Source organism: Neodiprion lecontei, chromosome 6 (genome assembly GCF_021901455.1).
Source record: "Neodiprion lecontei isolate iyNeoLeco1 chromosome 6, iyNeoLeco1.1, whole genome shotgun sequence".
In the NCBI taxonomy this organism is placed as follows: domain Eukaryota; kingdom Metazoa; phylum Arthropoda; class Insecta; order Hymenoptera; family Diprionidae; genus Neodiprion; species Neodiprion lecontei.
The window spans coordinates 25,607,128-25,619,002 of NC_060265.1; the positions used below are offsets into that span (position 1 = coordinate 25,607,128).

An 11,875-nucleotide genomic window follows, 5' to 3' on the forward strand; every position below is an offset into this window, starting at 1 on the left:
GGAGAGAGCTCGTCTGGTGGAGGCGCAGGGGTGTCACCCGTCGCCCGCTTTGCCGCCGCATTCTCCAGCGTTCGTCTCTGCGTACGGTTGCGTACGGCTGCGACGCGCGTGGCTTTTTTCCCTACCGCCCCGAACCGCGGACTCACTGCTACGTTTCGTAAAACCGATTTCGCCCGCTCAAATCCCTGAGCCGAATTATATATCGCTTATCCGAGTGACCTACACGCCTGCGGTATTCCAGTGGTGATTATTATACCAACCGACGTTTAATCGGAGGTTTTTTTTTCCCCCCGAGTGATATATCGTACTACCCGTGCCCCTTACTTACCCGCGTGTGATCGCTATTGATTGGATTCAGAAGCGGCGTAGTTTAAGAATCGGCGCCGGGCTGAGAATTAACTGAAAAGTAAAAACAAAAGTCAAAAACATAAAACAAAGATAAAGAAGAAGAAAAGTTCTGTGGTGTGTTAAACAATATCAATCCGCGGCGTTTACTTTTTTAAAACTATTATTATTACGTGTTTGTTTCGTTGAGTTTAAAAATTGTGTGAATCGATTTTTCAACATTGCTTGAGAATAATTTTATATATTCTCTAAAACATTTCGGGGAATTTCCGTTAGACGTTGACTCGTGTTAAAGTAAGATGTGCTAGAGGGTGAAGGTATAATCTCATATTCGAGAACCGAAACAGGCAACAAAACCGGAAATAAAGATGATGGGAAAACGCACGCAATGTTACCTCTGCGATCTTCCCAGAATGCCCTGGGCGATGATAATGGACTTTTCCGAGCCCGTCTGCCGAGGCTGCGTCAACTACGAGGGCGCGGACAGGATAGACCTGGTCCTCGACTCGGCGAAGCAGCTGAAAAAAGCACACGGCTTTCAAGACACTAGACCATCGGCGTCGAAAGCTTACAGAACGTCCAGTCACACGGAGCACAACGGAGGCTCGAATCTAGACGTTCTGCCGATACAAAATACGCCTCAGACTCACTCGAGACACCACAACATACCGGGAGGGGGATACTCTCAGCTGCACCATCGAAATTCAATAACCGAATTCAACTCGAGTTCGCGTCAGCAGCAGCAGCAGCAACAGCAGCAACAACAACAACAGCAACAGCAGCAGCTATCCAGGCACGAAGAGACGCACGACATGACAAACGGGATGCGAAGCAACGTACGAATCACTGCTAACGCACATTTGGCCGCTGTTGCTCACCACGTTAATCTCAGCCATACCCGGGGTATAGCAGGGCTGAAACGAGGCATCTCGGCCATCGACGAGGACGAGCATACCTCCGAGAAAAGGTTGTCCCTCGAGGAGCAGCATCCGGTTCGGCCACCTTTAACCAGGGGTGATTCTTTACCCGCCGTCAGTCTGGCCGTCAGCTACGTTCAGGATAGAAACAAGGAAAAGCACCCGGTCAGAGCGCCGAGTTTCGATACGGCTACTACCTTTAAATCGAACGGTAAGTTGAGTTTCCGATTCGCGGAAAGGGGGACCTTACTTACTTACTCCTCTTAACGATCGGATCATTCGCGCGGTGGACGCGCCGAGTTATTGATTATGGAAAAACAACACCTCGCACACTCGCAATCTTACGATCTCGATTCGAGATAATCCTGTGAACTAAGCTCTTAAAATTTACGATTAAATTGGCCTCGTTACGTTTCTAGGCGGGCCACGATGCCGGTCAAGATTGTAGGCGCGTTTCGATGATATTAGAGAGGGAAAAAAGTCTCCGTGTACTCCGAAGCATGGGGGGAAGAAAGAGATTTTCTAAAGAAAGTAGTTTACATCGTCATTTATCGGGTCAATACACCGTAGGTAGGTACGACACGAAGTTACACGCGAAGCTCCGCAAAATGTGTTTTCTCTGTTTTTCACTCCCCCCATGAATGATCTCATCCACGTTGTTTAGTTGCTTATTGGTCGAATACGTAAAACTTTACGATGACACGTATGAATTGCCGTATACGAACTACGAATGCACGTGTTTAGGACGACAAAAAAGCGTTGTACTGACCTGTGACGTCAGATGGCCGTGTGACGTCACGATCACGTATGTTTAGACCAATGAATGAACCTGTGTTGCTTCATACTTTATGTACATCGAGTTCGGATACCCCGGTTTTTAAATACCATGGTTGAAATGAAATTGAAACGGTAAACGATGGTTTTAGTGCATCGATCGCATTGTCTGTGACGGTTGCTTTAATAGTGGAAAATAAGTTCCGTATCATGAATTTGAACGAAATTATGTATGATTTCGGTTTCTAATTGTATTCTGTCAGTATATTTTTCGTACAAGGTTAATTTGTTCCACCTTTAATTTGCGCTCGCATCGTGTATTTTAAACGCTTCACCGAATAAAGATACAGGATAACCTTGAATCGTAACGGTTGTTTAGCCAGTAAAGACTTTCTACTATGACCTTAACACAGCGTCGAAATATTAATTGCTTTCGTATAATGTCGACGTACACCTATAATGCGGGAATGTGTACAATCGTCGTCGCGATGATTATTATTCGTGTTTTCATTATTATTTTCTACTTCGCGTGCAATAACTTCTTTCCCAGGTTCAAAGAATTTTCTGGCCGCGGTCATTGCATTGCCGCTTTTTTTTTCTTCATTATTAATTAACCTTCAAGTGACTTAGAACGTTGAACCGATACTCTCTACCGACGACGAGGTACGAATAAGAAATTGAAACAAAGCGGAATGGCATAGTGTGTTTCAGTAAGTGAATTCATCCTCTTGTTTCATCAACATCCACTAGTTTAATCGTTAGTCACTGAAATTGATATCGAAATTCATCATCTCGTATATTTATTTCGAATATCCTCAATCTACACCTAAATAACCGATTTCTTGGGATGATTTCTTTGACGCGACCGTCATCATCCCGATTGGATGGGTAAAAATAATTTTACAAAATAAAATTCGTAGCGTGATTCTGCTAGTTTCAGAAAACAATTTCATTCGGCAAAGAGCTTCGGCGGTCTCGGTTTGTTTAGCTTTCTTTTACCATTTTTATATCTGAGGTTACTATTTCCGCTCTAAGATACGCCCAGCTAGCATACGCTTGTGCCTGTTTAAAAATAGCCAGATGCTGGCAAAGATCGGTCTCTGGAAATAAACGGACGTCATGAAAGGAAACGTCGAATTAAGCAAATGGATTTTCAGGAATTGTGCTGTAATCGCGCGATATCAATGACTAAGATGACGATGATTGCCCCAGTATTCAACTTTCAAACTAAATACATAATTTAATTTGTACATGCATTGAACAATATATTTTTAATTGTATATAAATTTCAGTTGTATCATACGTAATACGTTTGTGTACAGTGCTTAATTGTTGGGCAATTTATGCAAGTGAAAAACAGGCCAATTTCTCTCTATAAAATTTTATACTACCCTTCTCACAACGTGTAAGATTTACCTAATCGCGATAATCATAGATAATAATACGCGAGTGGTGTGGGGAGTTGTATTTATATTATATCACCAGAGCGATCCATGTACGCACGGTGTATAATAAATACCATCTCCAGAAGCTCTACGTCATAATAAGGGGAACGAGGGAGAGCATCCGAGAGACATCGAGCCAAAGCCGTACGCAAGGAGGCAATTTACTTTCGAAACAAGGCCACTATCGATCGACGACGACGACGACGACGGATGGTGACTAAGCCTTTGCTGGCGCCCGCCACACCGCGCCGTCGCTGCCGCCTACAACATCTGTTGCCAGTTACACACATAAACAAGAGAGGGAGAGAGAGACGTACGACGGAGGAACGAAAGGACGTCTATGTCTCGCTTGCTCGGCTGCACACCGAAGCGTCGCGTCGCGCGACGCCGACTACCGATTATGTTGGACGCTCAGCGTCGCAGCCCGAGGGGGACGAACGGCGATAGCGCGCGCACGTGTTGTGCAAATACACGTACGTACGCTTCATCGGTAACCCGCTAGCGAGCCGCCGCCGTTCGTCCATCCGATCTATCCGTCGAGCCAGCATCGATGTAGAAATGTGCACGAGTATTCGAGGATATCCATCAGCCTGTGCAGCGGCGTTACATTGAAATGAGCGCGTCACGGAAAAGTACCGATCACACGTCTCTGCAGTGGCAGCCGCTGCTTGCCCGCTGACTATCTGTCCGTTTGGCTCTGGTCACGGCCTGAGATCTGCTCGCGATGAATGCCGCTCTTTTTTCTTGTTTTTTTCCCCTATTTTATTTTCTTCTTCTTCAGGCGCACGCATACGTGTACACCTGTCTCTCTGTCCTGCCTATCTATCTCTCCGCGTACACCTATCTCATTTACACATCGGCGTATATCCTGGTACGACCTCCTTTACTAACGTTATGTTATCGCGGCTAGTCTAACGCTTTTATTTACTATACGTACGTATGCTGTTTATGTGGGAAAAAATTATTCCGTGTTGTTTCAGATATGTACCTTATGATTTGCATATACAGATACAATATACTATACGTGATCAATATGTTGTTTCTTCGCGCACGTAAAGCGTGCTACGGACGTCATTTTTGACAAGAAATTTAGATACAAAGTTTTTCCTTTGTTTAGTCTCTCTTGACGACATTTATCAAGGTCCACGCTGTTATTCGAGGTCACAATGAGCAACGGTTCTTGTAACCCAGAGCTTGTGCCGCTGCCATGTGTCAACATCATTTTAATGTTGCTGTAGGTTTGCTGCTGTTGATTACGTCATCGCCTTTTAAATTAAAATATACTCGGTCACTTTGTTACGTAGCCCCTCCCCCCTCGTTCGGGTGTAGAAAGGAGATGAAGATGAGTGACGATGACAAACATTACAAAAGCTAACCACGGTCACCGTACAGCAAAAGAGCGCCAATGCCACATTTTCCTGCCCCAACCACGAGTTCGTTTCCACAGAATACCGCCGTTCTCTGACGTTGTCCAACCGCTTACCTCGTTATTTTCAACATCTGTACCGCGATGTTTTTTTTTACTTTAAAGTGTCGTATATTATCTATTATTTTACTATATTTTCACAGGTTGAATGATTAATTACGATAGCTTTGTTAATTGTCAGGGCAATTCTTCTACTATCGAAATTCTATATAAGTTCATGACTGTAGTCGAAGAATTTTGATGATGAGGCGGATGTGAGAATTATATTATTTGTTGTAAAAATTGAATATCATGTAAACGGAGTTGCAAAATTGGTATCGAGTTGAATATTATCGGAATGGAAAGAAAGAAAGAGGGTTCTAATTGGAAATGCGTAAAAAGTAGGCGTATTGGAATGAATAAATCATTGACATTCCTGCAGGTTCGATATGAATGTCGTGACACGCATAATAAATCGTGTAAATAGTATAATAGTAAAATAGTAATGAGCACCATTGTGTTCCTAATAGAAAAGGTCTCCTCCCAGACGTATTCATCTTTGAATACAAATTCGAGAAAATGAATTTCAAGTCACGCACGGTGAATTCAAGGTGCTTGACGTTCCTGCCATGAAGTCTTGCACTGTGAGGATAACACACAGTTTTCGAATTTGTTTCGACGTAACTAAGTTTATACACGACAGAAGTGAATAAAATATGTAAAAAAAAAAAATTGGCTTGACAGTAGAGTAGATAAAACCAACTTTAGTCCGTGAATTATAATTTATAAGATTGCGAATGTGTGCGGTAATCATTTGGTTCGAACAAATAATTGCTTTTTTGTTTGTTAAAAAATTTTTTTTGTCCGACGAACGAGTTGTATAATTTTTTTTATAAAACGTTTTTCATTCCAGGCGCATATGTTGGCGCAACAATTCCTTTAGCAGCTGCTAATGTTGCTACAAATGGAGGAGGTGGCTCACCTCTTCGTCCAAGAACAAGTCCTCCACCTCCTCCTCCTCCTTCTCAGGAAGGCAACGCAGACAATACCCAGACAAACCATCATCAGGTTAGTACGTATTCCATGAATGTGTAGATTTTTTGTTACTATAGAATATTCCTATTTCTTTTTCGATTGCAATGTTATTTGAAGATTTTTTATTTGATTATGATAGTTGAGTCTTAAATAATCGTACCGAATAAAAATCTGTTGTTCCTGCCACGAAAAAGAGGGCACCACGGACCTAGTCAAAAGGGGTCATATTGCTTGCATACTAAGTACCTGTTCTTAAAACATTATTGTTTTATATCCACGTTTGTAACATTATAATTATCAGAAGTTTGATAAAGCATGCGTACGTAAAACCGAATATTAACAACAAAATCCATAATTGTGTTATACCGAATATCTAGTTGAGTTTGGGCATATTCTGTGGGCAAATTCTGATAGTTTAATTTGCAAAAGTAAAGAAGCATAGCGAATACTTGATAACATACGAGGTATAAAATAAAAGTTGAAAATAGCATGAGTTGAACGTTTGTTACGCCTTTCATGAAAATGTGACTGATGGCTGGTTTTTAGAGTATGGATAAGATAAGCGAGTTTTGTACATACGTATGAGTTAGAGTTATCTAAAAATCTTCTTTACGCAACTGGACCTTATCTGTGCTTTGATAAGATTTTTGATTGCCAGAGGATTATAGGATTTTTAATACAGATCGTACGCAAGTGGAGAGTGACGCAAATGGTTATCCTGTAGATTAGTTTTTGTGAATTTTATCATTAAATGTTGCAATGGAAATTGTAGAGTGCAAGATAAGCCTGAGAGTTTTCAAGGTATATGATGTTTTTGCATTATACGCAAATTGAAATTAATATCAAAGGAGATGAGTTTTGGTATTTTAAAAATTAGTTGTATAACATTTATTATGTTTTTCGCATGTGCTAATTGAGGCATAAATAGCACCATAAATTGTAGTCTGATTATTGTACGTACTACTTTATCTTACAAGAGATAACACTGACACTAAACGTACTCATAACTTTCTAGGAAAAGATTGGTCCTATCACTAATTGATACTTACTTCTGTTTTCAGGGAACAGCAAGTGGCCCATCCCCAATGGCTGCCTTAATGTCCGTCGCTGATAATCTGACATCTCCTGAGCCAGTGCCACAGCCACCAAATAATCCAAGTCCAACTAGCCGAAGCCCACCAACAACGGCATCGAATGCTCAACAACGCAGTGCTTCACGGGGTTCTCAGCACAGTCCAAATAGCTCAGGTTGGTAGCTGTAAGATTTGATTTTCAAATTTTTAGATTCAATTGTTTATAACTGTAAGATCGACGTTTTTTTGGACCCAATTTCAAACAGTACAAATCAAATGCCTATAACTCAGCAGTATTGAAAATCATTGTTATATTTTTTTCCAATCATATAGTATTCAAATTAGTGAGAAATATTCAAGTGCCGCTGATAAAGATTACGTGCAAAAAAGTAATTCAGAAAAAGCATTAAAGTAAAATTTCAGTAATCAAATCTGCCTGCTTTTTAGGGTCATCAGGCAGCAGAAGGTCTAGTGGTTCTAGACATGTATCTTCTACAACAGTAACAACTTCTTCCGAAGGTGCTGTAGCGCAGGCCACAGGAGCTGAACCTGTTTCGACACCAACTCTAAAGTGCACCTTGTGCCAGGAACGTCTGGAAGATACACACTTTGTCCAGTGCCCTAGTGTGCAACACCACAAGTTCTGTTTTCCATGCAGCCGTGACAGCATCAAGCGACAAGGCGCCGGAACAGAGGTGAGATTGTGAACCACTAATATTTTTCATTCGGAAACACAAATAGTGATGAAATATTAAATTTTTATTGAAGTGAGAAATGTTAATACCTCAAATAGTTGGTTTTATAGAATCACTAGTAAATTATTCTAAGTGCTTTGATGTACACTTTGTGTATTTGAAAGCTATAAAAGTTCTAATTGTTGTTTCAGGTCTTCTGTCCGAGTGGTGAAAAATGCCCATTGGCAAACAGCACAGTTCCTTGGGCCTTTATGCAGGGTGAGATAGCGACTATCTTGGGAGAAGACACAGCAGGCTCTGGTCTAAAAGTAAAGAAAGAGCGAGAAACTTAAGGGAGTGTGCTCGCGTTAAGGTCAAGGCTCAAGTTTTCTGCCCCTCATTGGGGTATTTTGGTGGAACCGTGAAGGCTCACCGAAAACACATTTGGGAGAGGTCAATATTGGTTTTAAGAAACCAATTAACTCGAGTCGAAGATGTTGTAGGTGCCAATTGGATGATTGTAAAATTGTATCGGAAGAATCACAATGGTAGTTACTAGCTTGTGATTCGACGTAAATATCGCTCGATTACGATTTTTGAGAGTATCGATTGGTTTTGAGAAGAAGTCTTCGATGCATACGTGCTGGCACCGGTTTTGTACATATAACGTAGCAGATGTACAAATATGCATTTTGTTTTGGGAGTTCATACAGACACACACGCAATATAATGTTCGTTCATTGGTTGATTGGACTTGTGCCCTTCTTTGGGTTTGTACTTAGGCGTCAGTTGCCTTTTTTTATTGTTTAATTTCAGACGTGGGCTAGACGTCGTACGCACAGAGATTAAACGGTCTTCATCTTTGTATTTTTAACTATGTACGATGGTGATAAAACTTTTTGGGCCTAATTCTTTTTCATATATTGTGTATGTCAGTGAAATTTGTTTTACGGCCGTTTTAATTTATCAATTGACATTTGTATACTCTTTCTGCTTGGTTTGTTTTTTTTACAAAGAGGCAGTCATTTCGAACCCATAGCGCGGGTTCCTTGTACATTATGTATATGTGTACATATAATTATTAAGAATTTTACAATTAATCGAATATTCATCATTAAATGTACAAATTTTCTTTATCATTTTTCCGTAAATTATTATTTCGTTACTGCACAAATCACTGCCTCCCCAAATACGAGGAGGCTTTTTGGGAATGAAAGCGATTCATTTTCGAATATTTCGAAATTGCATTTTACATTTTCCGTTTGGTTTTTCAGATAAGATATCCTGTTCAACAATTGTTTCATCGTGTGTAAAAAATAGTAATGTATCGACCGAAATTCAATGGTAGAGCTTTTACTATAATTATATTTTCTTTTCTCCAAACTTTTTTTTTACGTTTAATGCTAGACTTTAAGTGAGGGCTTTTCGGTTTTTCATTTTCCTGATGAAAAAATACGCCCGAAAAATAGGAACCACACACTCGCTATGTCTGAAGAATAAATAAATAAATAAATAATAAAATTTAAAAATTATTAAAAAAAAAAATGAATCACCATTTGTCAGTGTTCAGGGATTTTTTTTCTAAAACGTGTACGTTAAAGAACCTTGACACCTGGCCCTTTTTGTATATATTTGTATAAACGACAGATTGAAACGATTAGATTTTAAGCGCATGTCATTACTATCGTACTATTAGAAAAGTTATTAGAAACTTAATGCAAAGAGAAACATAACTGGGTTGAAGTTTGTGCTTGCTTTTCAGTGATAAAAATGTGGTCGTTATGGTTCGACAGTGAAACAATAACGAAGTAAAAATGGTAATATTGGATCACATCATATAAGTAAAGCGTACCAATATTATAAACATTGTAGTAAATAGCTGGGTTAGAGAAAAGTTCGTTAATCTCAGTGCTGTATTACATTCATTTAAGATTTGGTGTTTTCTCTAACTCTCTATCGGTAGTTCCTATGTAATACTAGGGGTACCAGGTGGAAGGTAAAAAATCGCTAATGGATCAGAGGATTGACCTTCATACCTTTCCGAAATTGATTTTGAAATATCATATCTTTGACCTGGTATCTACATGTCTTAACACAGTGTAAAGCTGCAGTCCCAGGAAACATTGTCTTATTAAAGTTAATAATATTACGTCCTAATAATGGGCTTCTGAAGATGTTCTCATTATATATTGAATTAATTTATAATATCCAACGTATAACTACAGCAATATATAATCGCAATATTTTCCTTTCTATACAAATTAACAATCCATTCTTTATCCTTTGATAAATGAAAACCAGAATTTTGAAATCAATATTATGACACCAGAAGCTAGAGTCAAATGATGTACATTGACATAGAACCTATATAATGATAACACTGAAAAAATAATAAGTAGTTTATTTGTATTAGCTGTAAAACCTGACGTGATTGTATAATATTTAACTGACTCAATTTGCTAAGTATAAAAATATGGAGAGTTCTATATATTATCTTGATATAGTTTATTGATTATTTATTATTTTTTGAACTAAAAATTTTCGAGTCGTTCTTTATTGTAAATCGATTTTCTATTGTATATTGGTAGTAACTTTGATTCAGTTTGTTCGAGACTGTGTATCGGTACATCTTCTTAAGCCCGGTAAGGCTGTCGCCCTAATTTTTTATGATTCAGTTATTTTCTATAATTACGTATAATCACAGAAAAACACGAAACCAAGCGTCAGATAGTAGTGTAGTGAATATACATTTTCTAGTGTACCATACTTTATGGTTCACGTAACACTGTACTGATTATCGTATGTATGCAAAAAGCATAAACAAAATATATGTGTTGATGTGAATGACTGTCGTCTTTTTTATTTCATATTCGATCTCCGACACTTCCTATTTTCTCCATCCTCTCTCAAATTCTAACTAATAAGAATATTATATCAAGTAAGAATTTCGAAAGTTTTCCGCTTACGGTTTTTCTAAATTTTGTACATATATTTATAATTTGAGCATAATTTATAAGGGATACTTTGACTGGTAATGTAAGATTACCATAGATCAAAAATAGACTATTGGGATGATATGTTGATACATTACCGAAATTGATTTTTACCATAAATGACAAAGATTTGCTAACAAAAGAATGGAAGAAACAAGTGGAAATCATTTTTAATTTGAAATTCAAACGATACGCTGCAAAGAACTCGAATTACTTATTATATATGATTACCAATATCTTATTTTAAATGGTCAAAATCGTTTTGTAAAGTAAAGTTTCATGTTTTCATGTTACAGAAATGACTTCAGTGACACAAGGGCATCTAAAAATCCTGTGGCAACAACAAATCCCTGCCGAACATCTAATCATACAGTAACAATGTCCAAATTACATAATTTTCACACAGATGAAGAGGGTAGAAGAGGCATTCAAAAGCAGAAGTACCCATTAGATGACTACTTGGTAATGATAACCGTTATTTGCGACTAAAATTACACGTGGTCTCAGGTCCGATCCCCATAGACTATTATTCGTTTGCTCTCATGTAATATTGGCCATAGACATATAGTGTATTAATTTACAGTTAATTGCATCATCGCTGTTACGGTGTAGCTTAAAGGATGTAGCTGATATGATGACACTGCAGTTGTTGGTCAACGTTACACAGTTGTCGCTAGTTCGCTGGTAATAAGATCCCATTCTCAATGCTATAATTACTGGTGGCAAGATTCGATTAAGATTTAAAAGTCTATGCTGATAAAATTTTTCTTCAAATACATTTGTTGCATATCGTTGGGTCGTCTGTGTTAATAATTACACTAGGTTTTACTTTCATTTTATAAGTAGTTTGACGAACATCTTTTTATTACAGCTTTATTTTTGCTTTTGAGCACATTCAAGTGCTGCCAGATGAATATCTCTTTCTATACACAATCGTCATTTTATACAGAAGGATATGCAATTCGTTTAATTTCTTTTACAGATCAATGGCAATCTGCAGTCTTGCACACAGGCATCTCTGCTATCACCAATTAGTCCTGTAGCTAGCCCGGAAACGGCAGATGTATTGCAGAATGCGGAGAGGCTTGTAAAAAATGCACAGCAACAAATTATGGAAGTTAGTTTTGATTCAGCACTACATACCCTTGACGAGAATCCGACAAGGTGAGCTTTACGCAGAATTAGCAAAATAATATTACTGACAGTAAAGTTTA

The 11,875-nt window shown here is 38.7% G+C and overlaps 2 protein-coding genes across 3 annotated transcripts in view; both read left to right on the top strand.

The window, feature by feature from the left end:
- Window positions 1-11,875, top strand: part of LOC124295088 — a 48,635-nt gene that overhangs the window by 26,997 nt on the left and 9,763 nt on the right. The window contains exons 4-5 of the mRNA XM_046743444.1: window positions 10,958-11,123; window positions 11,644-11,825. Coding sequence (XP_046599400.1) covers window positions 10,958-11,123; window positions 11,644-11,825 — 348 coding nt within the window. The remainder of the gene's footprint in view (window positions 1-10,957; window positions 11,124-11,643; window positions 11,826-11,875) is intronic.
- Window positions 50-10,512, top strand: LOC107218237 (probable E3 ubiquitin-protein ligase IRF2BPL). 2 transcript variants are annotated; one of them, XM_046743445.1, is made up of 5 exons: window positions 50-1,473; window positions 5,800-5,954; window positions 6,983-7,169; window positions 7,514-7,689; window positions 7,881-10,512. In XM_046743445.1, exons 1-5 carry the CDS (start codon window positions 714-716, stop codon window positions 8,019-8,021), a joined length of 1,419 nt encoding a protein of 472 aa, XP_046599401.1. In that variant the 5' UTR covers window positions 50-713; the 3' UTR covers window positions 8,022-10,512. The 2 variants fall into 2 exon arrangements, with proteins under 2 accessions (XP_046599401.1, XP_015511546.1); XM_015656060.2 differs by having other exon boundaries at window positions 51-1,473; window positions 7,442-7,689.

Excerpts from the sequence above, each read along its gene's own strand:
- LOC107218237 (XM_015656060.2), top strand. The coding sequence starts at position 714 with ATGATGGGAAAACGCACGCAATGTTACCTCTGCGATCTTCCCAGAATG. Across the intron at positions 7,170-7,441 it reads GCACAGTCCAAATAGCTCAG|GGTCATCAGGCAGCAGAAGG; the intron begins GTTGGTAGCTGT and ends CCTGCTTTTTAG. Across the intron at positions 7,690-7,880 it reads GACAAGGCGCCGGAACAGAG|GTCTTCTGTCCGAGTGGTGA; the intron begins GTGAGATTGTGA and ends TTGTTGTTTCAG.